This window comes from Grampus griseus (assembly GCF_964374135.1).
Source record: "Grampus griseus genome assembly, chromosome: 3".
Classification (NCBI taxonomy): Eukaryota; Metazoa; Chordata; class Mammalia; order Artiodactyla; family Delphinidae; genus Grampus; species Grampus griseus.
The window spans coordinates 116,834,458-116,850,547 of NC_139019.1; the positions used below are offsets into that span (position 1 = coordinate 116,834,458).

Consider the following 16,090-nt stretch of genomic DNA (forward strand, 5'->3'; position numbering starts at 1 on the left):
CAGGCTCTGCCTACTCATTCAGGCTGCCTGGGGAGAGGATTAGGTCACTGCTGAACCATGGTACCTCCTGCCTCAGCCGCAGCAGACCGCTGGAGGCTGGCCCCAGACTCAGTGCCTCCAGCAGCCTTGCAGACACAGCATCCTTGGCCACCTCATGCCCATCCTGCCCACTGGGGGCCAGCACAACCCAAATGAGGCCACTGAAGGGCACTGGATGCCCAGGGATCACCACCTGGTACCAGAATCGGTGCCAGCCAGAACTTGTGCCCAAACACTTGGTGAGGAACAGTGGGCTGCCCAACTTCATCCGTTGGCATAGCAGCTGCAGGGCAGCCCGAGCCCCTTGGGACTCCAGCCCCTTGTCCCTGGCCAGGGCTACTTGGCTGCCCTCTGGCTGTAGGCACTGTAGAGACGGACACTTGAGCTGCTGGCGGAGTCGCTGCTTCAGGTCTGGCTTAAGCCACTCCACGGCCACTTGTTCTCCACAGAGGCGTGACTGCCCTGCAGGAAAAAGGCAGAGACAGGGCGGGGTCTAAGCCCTGGGCCCAAGCACCGGAGTGCTCTGGAGTCACACAAGCCTGTTTAATTTGTAGCCTCCCCATTTCCTGGTGTGACACCAGGCAAGTTAAATAACTTCTCTAGGCTTCTTTGTGTTTACTTACAAAGGGAGTGCAATAACTGCTACCTTCTAAGTTTCCTTGGAGTACTGGCTGATTGCAGGCTTTGTCTACCTCATAACCATCAGAATAGCTAACCTTTACCATGAATACTTGCCAAAAACTACAGAATGTGCTAAATGCTGCTTAATTCTCAGCTTCAGGAAGCAGGTTCTACAGTGGATAAAAGGTAGGCTCAGTTGGATTGCCTTGGGCAAGTAAATTTTTCTTAAAACAGTCTCCTATCTAAAGAGGGACAACGTTCTATGTTTCACTGCAATGTTGAGGGTTAAGTCAGGAGATAGTGCATGTGAAGTGTGAAGTTTAGGTGCGTGGTAGCTGGTAGCACCGGTGGAAATTTAAAAACGTGAGGTCAGATAGTCTGTCTCAAACTCAAGTGTGTTTGACCCTAAGGTCTCGCGACTTTAACCCGCTATGCTGATCTACGCTGACGTGTTGAAGTAAAGTGCCGGGTAGAACGCGTTTCGCCCCAACCAGCGGCCCCCCGCAGTCTCCACCCCTACCTTCCACCAGGGCCTTTTTGGCCATGGCCGCGGCGCGGTGCGAGCTGAACTTGAGCAGTGCGATCTGCGCGGGCGCCGGCCCAGGGCTGGGCAACAGCAGCGCCTCCTGCAGGCCGGGCCCCAGCGGCTGCAGCGCGAGCAGCAGCGCTTGGCGGCTCAGGCCCGGCGGCAAGCCGTCCACACTCAGCTCGCACTTCTCGGTGCTGCGGCACACGAGCAGCGGGCAGGACGGCCGCAGCGGGTGGTTGTGCAGCGTGGCGATGGCGGCCTGGGCGCCGCGTCGCGAGCTGTAGCGGGCGTAAGCGAAGCCGCGGTTCAGACCGCTGAAGGTCATCATCAGGCGGAACTCGTAGAGGCGGCCCACGCGCTGGAACAGTGGGATCAGCTGGTGCTCGTACACATCCTGGGGCAGCCGCCCGATAAACACTTCTGACCCGGCCGGCGGCGGGCTGCCCACCCATCCTGGGGGAAGGGGGTGGGGAGGGGCACCGTCAACCACCCGGACGGTTCCGGGGTCGAGGTCCAGGAACCGAGCGCAGGAGGGAGTATGTGTGCAAACGTCTGTGAAATGGTTACAACACCCGTACGCCCCGGGTCGTTGGCGTAACTGGGTGACTGAGCTACCAACGGGGCTGGCAACTTAAGACTGGCTCCTTTCCTCGAGGGGGCGGGTGGGTGGGAAGCCACAGACAATTAGTTTCATCAGCTGGGGGGGCGGGTAACGGGGTAGTTATAAGTTTCTGACTGTGGAGCCTCGGCGTAGGCCCCTCCCTCCCCCGAACGCAGCGGCTCGTGGCCGTCGAGGCTGCCTTAGCCCTCCCGTAGGCGTAGGGCTGGGACTACCGTACCTGGGGGTGGCCCGCCATACTTCCTCTGCCCGTTCACCTGCACCAGGCGGATGCCCGTCTCCCTGACCCACGCCTCCAGCGCCGCCTTGTTCTCTGGATTCACCCTCTCACACCACAGCTGAGGCGGAAAAGGGCAGGTTGGAATGCCTTATCGCCGCGTCCACCCCCACCTCGCCTGTTATGTCCAGGGCTCACCAACCCCCTGATAGGCAAACACTTACCTCACACTCCCGCTTGGACTGCATTGCTCTCCCACTGGCTCGCTCGTGCCCCCTTTATAAACTCCTCCCAATCTGCCCCTCTGGAAGCTTCCCTACTCCTCCACCCCCAAAGCTCTCATTGGCTCTGAGCACGACCCCGCCCACCAAGGGGGTGGGGGTATCCGCCGCACGTGCGCCGCGGGAACCTCAGACCCTCAGGTGAAAGCTAGAGACCCTAGTGGGTGGGTCTGCGGGCAGCCCCACCTCCTAAAACACGGCTCGCAAACCTGCAGGATGGAGGCTGGAGGCGAGAACGTCAGGGGCGCCCTTCCCCTGCGGAATAGCCCGTGGGAGCTACTGTAAGTGTCTCTCCCCATTTTCCACCGCGGAAGTGGTCGCAGTGGGAGGCCCAGGCTCTAACAGGGAAGGCAGGGCTAGGCAGTAGTGACACAGGCAGGCTCCAGTGGTTGAGGCATTTTATTGGACCTTCCGCGGCGGCTGGTTGTGGGAAGCGTTCCCTCCACCTAGTTGTAGGGCCCTGCCGAGGAAACCATCTTGGGCCCGTTCCCCGTGGCCCACCCATTTTTGGGTGGCCATTTTTGCCAGTGATTACCAATAAAATAATCATAATAAAAATAAAAAAGTGGGCTTCCCTGGTGGCGCAGTGGTTGAGAGTCCGCCTGCCGATGCAGGGGACACAGGTTTGTGCCCTGGTCCGGGAAGATCCCACATGCCGCGGAGCGGCTGGGCCCGTGAGCCATGGCCGTTGAGCCTGCGCGTCCGGAGCCTGTGCTCCACCGCAACGGGAGAGGCCACAACAGTGAGAGGCCCGCGTGCCGCAAAAAAAAATAAAAAAAGTCTCTGTTATGACCACTCTTCAGGTCTTCCTGTTGGGAAGGAAACGTGCAAAGCTGCTGAAGTACATATGCAGAGTTTTGTCTTAGCCTTAAATAGTGCCAGTCCTACTTTCCTCTGATAGTTCAACTCAGCAGATGCAAAGGGGCTGGCTTGTTTTCCTTCTGATTTCCTCCACGAGGTCTTCTCTTCGGACGTCCACCTGGCCAGGATGGAGGAACAAGGTGGTATGAGCATCTTGTGTTCCACTGCTCTCTGAGCACCCATGCCTTCCTCTAGTCATCAGGCCTGGCTCAGCTGGGCGCAGGAACCCAATCAAACACCTCAGGGGAGACAGCGCTTCTTGGGGGAGGTGGAGAGACACAGGGTATGTGTGGGGATGGAGATTTTACCCTACCATGACCATAGTAACATATTACCCCCTTAAGTCCTTTAGGACTGGGCGTTAATATGAATGCCAGGCTTTTGCTTAGGTCTTGAATGGGCCTTGGCCTTGGTCTAGCTTATGTACAGTAACTTTCGGCCTTGGTCTGCCGAAATGGCATACATTCCCCATCCCTCAGCCTTCCCCATCCCTCAGCCTTCCTGTCCACCTACTTACCTCTTCCCTGCTGGCCACCGAGCGGAGCTTGATGACCCCGTCCTTGAGCTCTTGCTCACCAATGATGGCCACCAGTGGGATGCCTGCCTCCTCACAGTACTGCAGCTGATTCAGTAACTTGGGGTTCTTCTTGTAGAGCAGCTCTGCCTGCAGGGGACCAGGGAAGGAGATGAAGGCTGTCTTCTGCAGACCTCTGGGACAATCTCCTTGGTGCCCAAGTTGGCACCTTTCTCTGACCTTCACCCCAAGAAGCCACAGTAATGGCAGGGCCACTATGGATAAGCTTTTATTTCGTTTGTGTCCAGCACTCCCAAATTTGCTGCCACCCTGGGGCTTGCCTCCTCTACCTTGATCCCAGCATCCCATAACTCTGAGATGAGCTTCAGTCTCTCCTCCAGCAGCTTCTTCTGTGCAGACGCCACAAGCACCTGTGTTTCTGTGGTCCGTACCTTCTCCTTCACGGCCTAGGGAAGAAGCAGTTAAGAAAGAACTGGGCTACCCTTTACAACACCTTCAAAGAGCAAACAGAGCAGGCTCTTGTCAGGAGTCTGAGACCAGGCCCAACTCCACCAAGGCAGGCTAGTCTTCTCATCTAGCAATTGGGCAAAAAGTAGCTCTTAGAAGAATAAGAAATGAACTGACTGGCTTGTACATATGACTTGCCAGAATTAATAATGGAGGGCAAAGGTAGCTTATGTACAGTAACTTCAAGCTTATCTCCATCTAGAACCTTATGCATCATAAGTGATATTCTGAGCTCACCCAGGCAATCCAATCACCCCTGGCAGTCCTAGTTCCCACAAGGAGACTGTGTCTCTTATGCGTCAGCCATAGGGCACGACTTGGGTGGGGGTGTGGATGGAGGGGAGAAAGAATGCTGCTGCTGTCTCTTTTTCTGGAAAACTATTCCCATTGTTCTTAAAACATAAGATGCCTACTGGAACTGTGACCTCAATTGGAAAACACCAGTGGGTTCCACTCTAGAGAAACGGGTGGGAGCAGTGAGAAGGTTACTGCCAGAGCATTATCCGAGGGATGAAAGGCAACCAGCCACTTAAGAGCAGTAGCAACAAAGGTGGGCTTGAGGCCAAGAAGGGCTTCCTTCATATTACTCTAGGTGCTAGAGAGTCAGGATAACCATCTGAGGGATCCCACAGCCTCAGATACACGCTTCCCACTTAGAGACAATATCGCAGAGTGGTTGGAAGCAAGACTTTGGAGTTGGACTGCCTGCATCCGAATTCTGACTCTGCCACTTAAACCTCGGGCAAATTATTTTATCTATAATCTTCAGTTCCCTTGCCTGAGAAATGTAAATAATGAAAGTAGCTACCCTCAGAGGGCTGTTTAAGAGTTTTATTAGACAATGCGTGAAAAGCACTAAGCACAGTGCCTAGCACAGAGTAGTAAAGTATTAAGTGTTCTGTATTATGAGGAAGATCCAGGTCTTTGGATATACTGGCCTAGATTCCTGACAGCTCTGAAGGAAGTAGGGAGCAAAGGATTTTGTGAAGAAAGAATGATCAAAGATCCATCAAGCTGGCCTATAATGGGATGGGAGTCTGAAGGACAGCAACAGTCTTCTCTCCATTTCTTTGCAAAGATGCAACTTGCCCAATGCAGTACTAATTGCCCCCTTAGAGATCAAAGAAGATAGCTCAGGTGCCACCATCTGCCCAGAATGTCTTCCACCCAGCCCCAAGACATACCTCCAGCCTCTGCTCCACAATGGAGAAGATCCGCTCTACCCCAATGCTGAGCCCCACGCATGGCACCTTGCGCCCTTTGGGATCAAACATGCCCACCAGCCCATCATAGCGCCCTCCAGCTGCCACACTGCCCACACCCAGGGGCTCTTCCCCTGCCTGGGCTGGGGGCTGTAGCAGCACCGCCTCAAAGATCACCCCGGTGTAGTAGTCCAGCCCTCGAGCTAGGCTCAGGTCGAAGGAGATCTGGAGGGATAAGAACATGGTCAGCAGCAGATGAGGATCAAAGGCCTCCAGCCCCGGAGCTCAGCTAATAAGGCTCCCATCCCAACCTGACTCACCTTGTCAGCAATGCCAAACAAGGTCAGATACTCAAAGAGCAGCTTCAGGTCTCCCAGGCCCTCCAAGGCCTGCTTGTTTTGGGACAATTTAGGATCCTGGAGCAGCTGTTCCACCAGGGATACCCCACCTGGGGAGACAGATTTGTGAGCCAGACTGACAAGAAGAAAAAGATAAGGGCTTTACCTTTTCCTCTGGATTACACATGTATGCATGTGTGCATACACACACATGCATTCCCTTTCCCTCTGTCTCCAGTGCGCATGCGCGCGCGCGCACACACACGGAGGAGTTTGGCTTTCGCTTGAGGGCAGTGGGATGGCTGCCGGGGAGGCAGGGTTTGTTTCTCACCATGCTGCTGGACGTAGTCCCCAATGCGGTCAGCCACCTCAGGTGCCAGGCCCTTCTCTCCCACCATCTCACTCTTTACTTCCTCCCAGGACACCTGAGCAGACAGATACCAGTCAGGGAACCCTGGGCAGCTTCCCCAGTGCAGAGCAAGTGTGAGCCCTTCTCAGGGTGTGGTCTTAAGCAGAAGCTGCCCGTCAACCTATATCCTGGGGCTAATCTTCCTCTGTGGGCATAGAAGCAGGGCCCTCTCTCTCCTAATCTTTTCCATTTCTCAGGGCAGGGTGGGATCTGGGAAAAGAAGAGTCAGGTGTTTGGGTCATTACCTTGTCCAGCTTGTCCACTGAGGAGCAGATGGTGCGGAACTTGCTGTCAGGAACACCACAGACGGCAAACGTCCCATCTAGGATGCGCCGATCATTCACCTGCAGCGACCCAAGGCATAGTGAGAAGAGGATCTCCCTACATGACCCTCGATAGCCTTGGACACTTAGGCTACTGGTTCCTCTGCACAAGGACCTTCTCCTGTGAGAGGCCAGGCCCAGCTTTGCCCTCCCAGCCCCATTCAGCTCTGACCTTGACTAGGAAGTCGCCTATCTGGAGTGAACTCAGGATCTCACACATTATCTTCAGGCACTCTGCATCAGGAATCATGGGGTCAAATTGCCCAGCAATGTCAAAATCCTGTAGGGAGAGGGCTAGCTAGAGGTCCTCAGGGGTTTAACCTTGAGGGAGGACTCCTGGGAGCTCTGCTTTCTATGAAGGAGGCCTCTTTGCACTCATGCGCAGACCACATTCTTCATTCTCCGTCTGACTGTCAGCCCAGAGCAAAACCCCAGTATTCCTGGGTCTCTTACCAGTCCTGGTTTTCCTCCCATCCACAGGGCTATTCCTTCATTATCTCACTCATCTATTTTTCCTTATTTCCTTCCACTGTTGTGGGAGCAATTATACGGCCTTAGTCCTTTATTCATTCAGAAGCTGTGCCACCAGTCTGTGCGACAGTACCTCAAATCCAGTTTCCTCATCCTTTGCTCTGATCCTATCACTGTGGTTTAATATAAAAAGCCCTGGACCAAGAGTTCTAGTCCTAACTTTGCCTTTCTTATCCCTATGATCTCTTCATCTTGCTAAGCCTCAAGTTTCCTCAGATAAAATGAGGAGCATAATCCCTGTCCTGTATATGAAAATACTAAAGAAATCTTAGGGTTAGCATTATCTGGGGCATCTAGATTTTTCAGGACACCATAAGTACTCAATAGATTCTACTGGCTCAAGGGAGGGCCTCCTTACCCATCCTGCCCCCATACTCACACACTGGTAGAATTCCCGATATCGGCCTCGGGTCATGGCTGGGTTATCCCGCCGATACACTTTTGCTATGTGGTAGCGTTTAATGTTGGTCAGTTTATTCATTGCCAAATACCGAGCAAAAGGAACCTGATGACAGAGAGTTAAGGGGAAAGCCCCGCCTTTCAGAGTCTGGAAGTTGATTATCATCACCAACAGAAGCTGGGGTCTAACCGCACCCTGTGTGGGTAAAACCACCATCTGTAAGATTAACAGCATTTCTGAACATCAGCAAGAATCAACTTTGTTACCATACAGGGCAGCTGAAGTCTCATAAAATATTAAGGCTCTTTTGTTTTTGGGCCATGCTGAGCACAGCATGGGGGTGGGCAGATTGGCCAGGGAGCAGAAAAAGGGCCCCAAGTAGGGATCTCTAAGCAGATAATTCTCTGACATAGCTTGGAGATAAAGGAAATGTGCTGTTGGTCAATTAGGGAGAACTCTGTCCACCAGCCAGGGCAAGGGAGACATATTCTGAATCCAGGGGATTGTTGGCAGAGTCAGAACTGGACCCTGACATAAAGCTGAGGTCTCACTCAGGATTCAGAAGCCTTCAAAGGCTAGCTATGCTCTGTTTGGCCAAAGCCCAGCTCCTGGTTTAGAGAAATAACTTCCCTGACTGCAAGATGCATTATATTTGATCCCACCTATATCTAGCTGCCCCCAAACCTGAGGCTAGAAAAAGCCCCAGCCCAGTAAGGGCCAATACATCCAAAGTTTAAAAAGATACAGTGAGGTCATAGCGAAGAGACAGCAGCTCCCCACCTTGGTCCTTCAGGTCATAGATAAGCTTAGAGTCTTCCCCATACTTTCCAGTCAGTGTTTCCTGGAGAAAACATAAAGAAATGTGACCATAATGATAAATATAACAATTTGAAAGGAATTTTTAAAAACAAAAACCCACCATTCTAACTATGACTGATTTCAACTTATCTACATTTCCTCTGTTCTCTCTCCCAATGTTTCCTTATTTGATGTAGTTATAATCAAGGAGATACCAATTTGGTTTTCTGCTTATCACATTTCCATTTTGTGACAGAGCTGAAGTATTATTTTTAAAAGCTGCATTGGGAGTTCCCTGGCGGTCTAGTGGTTAGGACTGCGCACTCACTGCCGAGGACCTGGGTTCAATCCCCGGTTGGGGAACTATGATCCTGCAAGCTGTGTGGCATGGCCAAAAAAAAAAAAAACTGCATAATATTCTAGTGAGAAGAAGCTATTTCCTTCCTTCCTAGTGTTACACTGATAGATGTTTAGGTTATTCCTACTGAAAAAAAATTCCATAGCATTTCAATAAATATATTTGGGTACACAGTTTTTTGTTTTGAATATTTTTTTGAAGTATAAATGCCTAGGAGTGGGTCATTAGATCAACAAAGGTAAATGTTTTTATGACGGCCTGAGATTTGAACACTGTCAAAAGCCAAAACTGAGAGTCCTTGCCCTGTGATGTCTTCAACAAGATAACATATTTCACTACCAGACTGGCAAAATTCAAAAACCTGAAAATTCCCAGTGTGTAGAAAATAGAAATACTCATACAATGGTTGGTGTTATGGCCAGAGAATACAGTGGTTGGTATTATGGCCTGAATTGTGTCCCCTCGAAATTCATATATTGAAGCCCTATTCCCTGCACCCTCCTGGCCCCCATAACCTCAGATTGTGACTCTATTCGGAGACAGGGTCTTTAAAGAAGTAATTAAGGTAAAACGAGGTCATTAGGATGAGTCTTAATCCAATATAACTCATGTCCTTATAAAAAGAGGAAATTTGGACACAGAGGAGGGAAGATGATGTGAAGACATAGGGAAAAGACACCATCTAAAAGCCAGTGAGAGGGGCCATAAGCAGATCCTTCCCTCATGACCCTCAGAAGAAACCAACCCTGCTGACAGCTTATCTTGGACTTCTAGCCTCCAGACAATAAATTTCTGTTCTTTAAGACACCCAGTCTATGGTATTTTGATATGGGAACACTAGCAAACTAATATAGTTGGTAGAAATAGGAATGAGTACAACCATTTGACCCAGAAATTCTACTTCTGTGAATTTACCCTGCAGATAAATGCCCACTAGTACCAGACATTGTTCTAAGCCCTGTGTATACATCAGTGAACAAAGGCAGTCCATGCCCTCATGGATCTTCTATAGTAATGAAAAGAGACAGGCAGTACATTAATGCAAGGGAACAAATTAACATAACTTTTGATAGTGATAGCTTCTTTAACGGAAATAAAATAGGTCAATGTGATAGACAAGGGCTGCTTTAGACAAGGCAGTTGGAGAGGAGTATTTGAGGAATGGCATTTTAGTTGAAATCTGAAATCAAAATCTGTTATGTCTAATTTACTCTGGAATTAAAGTCATGCAGAGAGCTAGAGAAAAAGGAAGTTCAGCAAGAGGGAAGAGCAAGAACAAAGGCTCGAAGATAGAAACATATTTAGTATGTTCCAGGAATAGAAAAAGACCATGGTAGCACAGCGGGCAAGGGGAAGAAGCGCATGAGATGAGGTGGGAAATGTAGGCAGTTGCCACATCATGTAGGGCCTTGTAAGCCTGAGTAAAGAGTTTGGATTTTATTATAAATGCATTGGGAGTTACTGGGTTTTAAGCAGGGAGGGATGCAAAGAACTGTTTTTTAATAGCAAAGAACTAGAAACAACCTCAGGGTCCATCAGTAGGAGACTGGTTGCATATTTATCCTTTATATGTTCGATTTACATGTATCTAGGAAACATCTCAAGTACAGGTGCCATGGAATTCAATGTAGCCAGGTGCCATAACAACTTCCACCCCTGAGAAGGGCTCTCTTTTGGATGCTGCCGGCCACAACCAAGGTAAATAAAAAGCAGGGCCTCTTTCTCTATGACAGTCCTGTCCCCCTTCTCATGGAGAAAATGCCAATCTTTGTCTGCAACAAGAGAGAGACCTTTGGGCCTCACTCTCTTGCCATCCTCTTTGTTGTTTGTATACCCATTATTCCACCAGGCAATTTCTCCTCATCCACCCCTCACCTTTAGTTCAAACACAGGTGTATCAATTACTTCTGCACCGTGGCGCTTGAAACAGCTGATGATTACATCAAACACCTTCTCCCGAACTGCCATCTGCCGGGGACTGTAGTCTCTTGTGCCCTTGGAGTCAAAATCAGCCAGAGAACCAGGGATGGGGTTTAAAAACAAAGAACAGTAAGGTCTAGAAATATAAAAGCATGACTTCAATGATGGCGAATGAAAACCCTGCCCCAAACTTAGGTTTTCCTACAGGTCACTGAGTTGTAAAACAAGTACAAACAATTCCCTATTAATTACCACACCCATTGCTCTCACCCTTCTAAATTCCAACCCCGTTTTAGCTTGGTTCTATCTTCTAGAATTCTTGGAACTCTGTTCTCTGAGAAATTTTCCTAAACTCATTTTCTGGGAAACAGAACATTCCCCTGCCTAATAGAAAACATCTACCTGATGACAGGCATATAACCAACTCAAACTGGCTTAATGAATTGAATTCCAAATTTTACAAGTAACGTTCTCTCCCAACATACCTTAAAAGGAAATCCTAATAAATACTATTTTTTCTTTCTTCTTTTTTTTTTTTTGGCGGTACGCGGGCCTCTCACTGTCGTGGCCTCTCCCGTTGCGGAGCACAGGCTCCAGATGTGCAGGTTCAGCGGCCATGGCTCACGGGCCCAGCCACTCCGCAGCATGTGGGATCTTCCCGGACCGGGGCACGAACCCGTGTCCCCTGCATCGGCAGGCGGACTCTCAACCACTGCGCCACCAGGGAAGCCCTCTTTTTTTAAAAAAAAATTTATTTATTTTTGGCTGCATTGGGTCTTCTTTGCTGCACGCGGGCTTTCTCTAGTTGTGGCGAGCAGGGGCTACTCTTCGTTGCAGTGCGCCGGCTTCTCATTGTGATGGCTTCTCTTGTTGTAGAGCACGGGCTCTAGGTGCGTGGGCTTCAGTAGTTGTAGCACGCGGGCTCAGTAGTTGTGGCTCGCGGGCTCTAGAGCATAGACTCAGTAGTTGTGGCATGCAGGCTTAGTTGCTCCGCAGCATGTAGGATCTTCCTAGACCAGGGCTCAAACCCGTGTCCCCTGCTTTGGCAGGCGGATTCTTAACCACTGCGCCACCAGGGAAGTCTCCACTATTTTTTTCTTTAATTTTTTTCTGATAGCCCTATGACAAGGGCTAAGTTAATGAATTTGAATGTGTTGAGAAGTTAAGTCATTACTTAAGGCCATTCAGCTGGTTCCTGGCAGTCGGTACTAGAACTCTGTTCTTCCAGGTCAGAGCTTCTAGTATGGGCTTTTATATGCTACTCACAAGTACGACCTCTTTGGTCTCAGGACCCCTTTACACTCTTACTATTTACTAAGGACCCCAAAGTGGATTATACCTATCAATATTTATTGTATTATAAATTAAAACTGCAAACATTTAAAAATATTAATTCACTTAACAAAAAGAAAATCCATTACATGTTAACATAAATAACATTTTAGGAAAAATGTAACTACTTTCCAAAACAAAAACATCTGGTGAGAAGAGTGGCACTGATTTACATTTTTGCAAATCTTTAATGCCTGGGTTAATAGAAGACAGCTGAATTTTCATATATGCTTTTTGCATTCAATTCTGTTGTGATATGTTGTTCTGGTTGAATATATAAAGAAAATCTAGCCTTACAGAGATGTGTAATTGTAAAAGGAGGAATATTTTTAATAAACTTTTCAGCTAATTGTAGATATTCTTCTTAAACTACACCAAAATCCAGAGGGAGAGCTTCTTAAGGATTGGTTTGCAATGTGGAATCTGAAAGTACATCAATGAACTTTTCACATTGTTACATTAAAATCTATTATAAGGTACCCAGAATTCACAGAGACAGAAAGTAGAACGATGGTTACTAGGGGCTGAAGGGAGGGTAGAATGGGGTGTTACTGTTTAATGGGTAAAGAATTTCAGTTTGGTATGATGAAAAAGTTATGGGGGATGAATAGTGGTTATGGTTGCACAGCAATATGAATGTACTTAATGCCACTGAACTGTATACCTAAAAATGGTTGAAATGGCAAATTTTATGTTATGTATATTTTAGTACAATTTAAAAAATATCTGTTACTCTATCTTGTACTTTGGATATGCTACGCAGGCACAATTTTATAACATCATGCATTGGTCATTTAGAAAATATTTGTTCTTTGATAACAGTTACACAGATCTTCCAAATGTTGATATGCCTCAGTATACAATATCAAAAAACCGTATTTGTTCATGTCACCATAGATCTCATCAGGAAAGTCTTCAAGTATTGAGAACCTGTCAAGCTCATGGTGGAAAATACAAGTTCTAACATTGACTTGAACACTTGAATTTTATCGCTGGCAACAAATACTGTTGAATGTTTTCCTTGAGGTGACAAGGCTCACTTTGTTCAGTTTTGTGAAAATGTCTGCCAAATATCCAAATCTTTAACACAATAGTTTATCTTTCAGTTTTTCTTTCAAATAAAAAAGGTTTTCCATGAAAAAAGTAGCTAGTTCAGCCTACAGTTCACACATGGCACAGCATTTTTCCTACTTTGGAATGCAGCAGACGTGCTTTATCTGTGCTTTCCATTTCATCATACAGAGTATTAAACAACAGTGTACTCAAGGGTCGATATTCAATAAAATTAATAATTTTTACTGTTTTATCAAGGACATTCTTAAGTGAAACTGAATCTTTTTTTTTTACTGTGAGTTCACGAAAGTAAAGAACATAATGGTTATTAGTACAGCTCAGTGCCAACATCTTAATTTGTGCTAAGACACGAGCAGTTCTACACACCAGTGCTTTTGCACCTTCATCGCAAACGAAGTGAAAGGCAAATAACACTATGAAAATAATTTTGACCAGGAAGGTCCCTTGAAAAAGTCCTTTCCCCATAATACTGAGTTTTCTGTTAATTATGAATCACATGTCAAGAAATGTATTTCAAAAAAAAAAAAAAAAAAAAAGAAATGTATTTCAACAAACTAAGTGGATATTAACTCTCCAGTATATTCTCATTTTCTTGTTTTTTTAAAAACATCTTTATTGGAGTATAATTGCTTTACAGTGTTGTGTTAGTTTCTGCTGTATCTCATTTTCTTTTAACATTAAATTATGGAAATTTTCCAACACACATTATAGAGAATAGAACACTGGACCACCCCACCCTGTGTTTATTACCTACCTTCAACAACTATCAACATCTGCTATTCTTATTTTATCTAAGCCCCAATATTTTTTTTTCCTGCAGTATTTTAAGGTAATCCCAGATATCATATACTTTCATCCATAAATATTTCAGTATAATTGTCTAACATATAAGGATTAAAAAACAAAACACTACAATACCTTCCTTACAACCAATACAACTTAACAGCAGCCCTTTACCTAGTGCCCAAGTACTTGGTTGATATGTCTCATGTCTATTTAATCTGCAACAGTTTCCTTTCCTTTTTTTTTTTAAAAAAAAATGTCCTTTATTTGTTGAGGAAACTGAGTCATTTTTCTGAAAGAATTTTTCTCATTCTAGATTTGGTTAACTGTATATTCAATGTGGTCATTTAACATGTTCCTCCATTTCCCATATTTCCAGTAAACTGGTAGTTAGGTAAACTGGTAGTTAAGTCTGAAGACTGATTAGATTCAGGTACAATTCTTCTTGGCAAGAATACTTCATAGGTGGTGCTGTGTACTTCTTATTGCATCACATCAAGAGGAATATAATGTCTGGTTGTCCTACTTTTAGTGAAGCTAAGATTGATCATTGGGTTTAGCTGAGGTCAGCCTGATCTATCATAAATCCCCATTAATCTTTTCACCCAATAGTTTGAATAACTATTGATGGTCACTGCCTTGGGGTTTTACACCATCTCTTTAACTTTTTTTTTTTTTTTTTTTTTTTTTTTTGCAGTACGCGGGCCTCTCACTGTTGTGGCCTCTCCCGTTGTGGAGCACAGGCTCCGGACACGCAGGCTCAGCGGCCATGGCTCACGGGCCCAGCCACTCCGCAGCATGTGGGATCTTCCCGGACCAGGGCATGAACCCATGTCCCCTGCTTTGGCAGGCGGACTCTCAACCACTGAGCCACCAGGGAAGCCCCTCTTTAACCTTTGAAATGAGTTATATGTAGAAAGGAATAGCTCAATGATTTTAGGAGCCCAAAGAATTACTCTTAAACAGCGACATCTCAACATAAGGAAGACAGATCATCTCCCCTCTACTTTGGAATTAAATTTCACATACATTCATTGAATACCTATTTAGTCCCAGACTCTCAGGTTAAATAAACCATGTGAATAATGAAAAGTCAGCAATAAATGCAATAACAGAGATACTTATGAAGTGCCAAGGGAACCCAGATGATAGGTAAATAGTTCAGTTTATAGAACTTACAGAAAGTGGCATCTGAACTGAAATCATGGTGGTTGGGCTAGGAATCTCCAACTTCATTCCATTGTACTCTCCTTCTCTATTTGGTTCTAGTCATAAAGGTCTTTTTATAGTTCCTGGAAACTACCAAGGTTCTTTCTCACTTCAGGATTTCCATACCCTACCTGGACTTATCTTCCTCACACTCTTCACCCGGCTGTCTTCCACTCATCTATTAGGTCAGCTAGTCTATCACTTCTTCAGACTTCCCAGTTCTCCCTTATTTTTCTCAGAGCATCCTTTTTACTTCTTTACATCACTTAACACAATTTGTAGTTACATATCCATGTGTGGGATTATTTCTCCTAAGTCTGTTTCCTTCAGTAGAATGTAAGCTCCCTGAGGGCAGGCTATATTGTTCACCACGGTACACTCACTGCTTTGTACAGTGCTAGGCACACAGTAAGCACTCAGTAAATATTTACTGAATGAAAGAAGGAGTAGCAGTAGCAGGTAGACTCCCCTAAGCACCCAGCTGGCCTAGCTTCTGCCATCACTTTGCCATCCCAGAATGACTCAGAGTCCAATCCAGCCTGGTGCCTACAACCAACTGTTGTTTCCTCTGCAGGATTTCAGATCCTCCTCAATGACCTGATTCAGAGAAGCAGGCATATATGCGTCCTTGTGAGTGGAATTAGGGACCCTCTCAGAGGCTCCCTAAAGGAATATTTACCTTGGGGGTTTTGAGCACAAACTTCTGTTTCCCTTCATCAGGGCCCAGTTGTGCCTTCAGTTTCAGTAGTTTTGCCACCTCCTCCTCGATCTGTGGAGGGAAAGTAGGCGCTGGGCTACCACATCTGCCACCCCCTCCCTCTTCCGTCATTCATTCAGTATCCCTCCCTCAGCAGGATGTGGGGCATATCTCTCTCCCAAGCCTAGCTTTGCTTCTCTCGGGTCCTACCGCAGCTACCTCCCCACCCAGCCCGTCCTCCTACCTACAAGTCCAGTCCTTTCTTCCACATCCCCATCCTCTGTGCAGACCACTCCCCGCTCTGTTCTCCCAGGCCTTCCTTTGTCCCCTCTCCTGCCTCCTGGGTCGTACCTGCTCAGCGCTGGCCTTCTGCTGCTTAAGGGCCCGCACGCGCTCTCCCTGAAGTCGCACCAGATCCTCCAGTGTCGCACGATCAGCCATACTGGTTACCAACTGGAGCTGACTACTGTCTAGATAGGTTGTGTGGGCCACAGCTTCAGCTTGGAT

General features: G+C 47.2%; 2 protein-coding genes across 4 annotated transcripts; both read right to left on the reverse strand.

The window, feature by feature from the left end:
• Nucleotides 1-3: 3 nt before the first annotated feature.
• Nucleotides 4-2,312, reverse strand: DND1 (DND microRNA-mediated repression inhibitor 1). The gene is made up of 4 exons (XM_082652316.1): nt 2,250-2,312; nt 2,029-2,146; nt 1,181-1,642; nt 4-501 (listed from the first exon to the last, which is right to left on the reverse strand). The coding sequence occupies exons 1-4, from the start codon at nt 2,271-2,273 to the stop codon at nt 11-13; spliced, it is 1,095 nt and encodes a 364-aa protein (XP_082508442.1). The 5' UTR covers nt 2,274-2,312; the 3' UTR covers nt 4-10.
• Nucleotides 2,313-2,700: 388 nt separating this feature from the next.
• HARS1 (histidyl-tRNA synthetase 1) lies at nt 2,701-16,082 on the reverse strand. Of its 3 annotated transcripts, none has more exons than XM_082651968.1 (13): nt 15,935-16,082; nt 15,566-15,655; nt 10,444-10,563; nt 8,158-8,253; nt 7,392-7,517; nt 6,654-6,761; nt 6,404-6,502; nt 6,081-6,174; nt 5,732-5,859; nt 5,394-5,636; nt 4,032-4,148; nt 3,685-3,831; nt 2,701-3,285 (listed from the first exon to the last, which is right to left on the reverse strand). In XM_082651968.1, the coding sequence occupies exons 1-13, from the start codon at nt 16,022-16,024 to the stop codon at nt 3,214-3,216; spliced, it is 1,530 nt and encodes a 509-aa protein (XP_082508094.1). In that variant the 5' UTR covers nt 16,025-16,082; the 3' UTR covers nt 2,701-3,213. The 3 variants fall into 3 exon arrangements, with proteins under 3 accessions (XP_082508094.1, XP_082508096.1, XP_082508095.1); XM_082651970.1 differs by having other exon boundaries at nt 3,681-3,831; XM_082651969.1 differs by lacking the exons at nt 15,566-15,655; nt 15,935-16,082 and adding an exon at nt 10,974-11,559.
• Nucleotides 16,083-16,090: the final 8 nt, after the last annotated feature.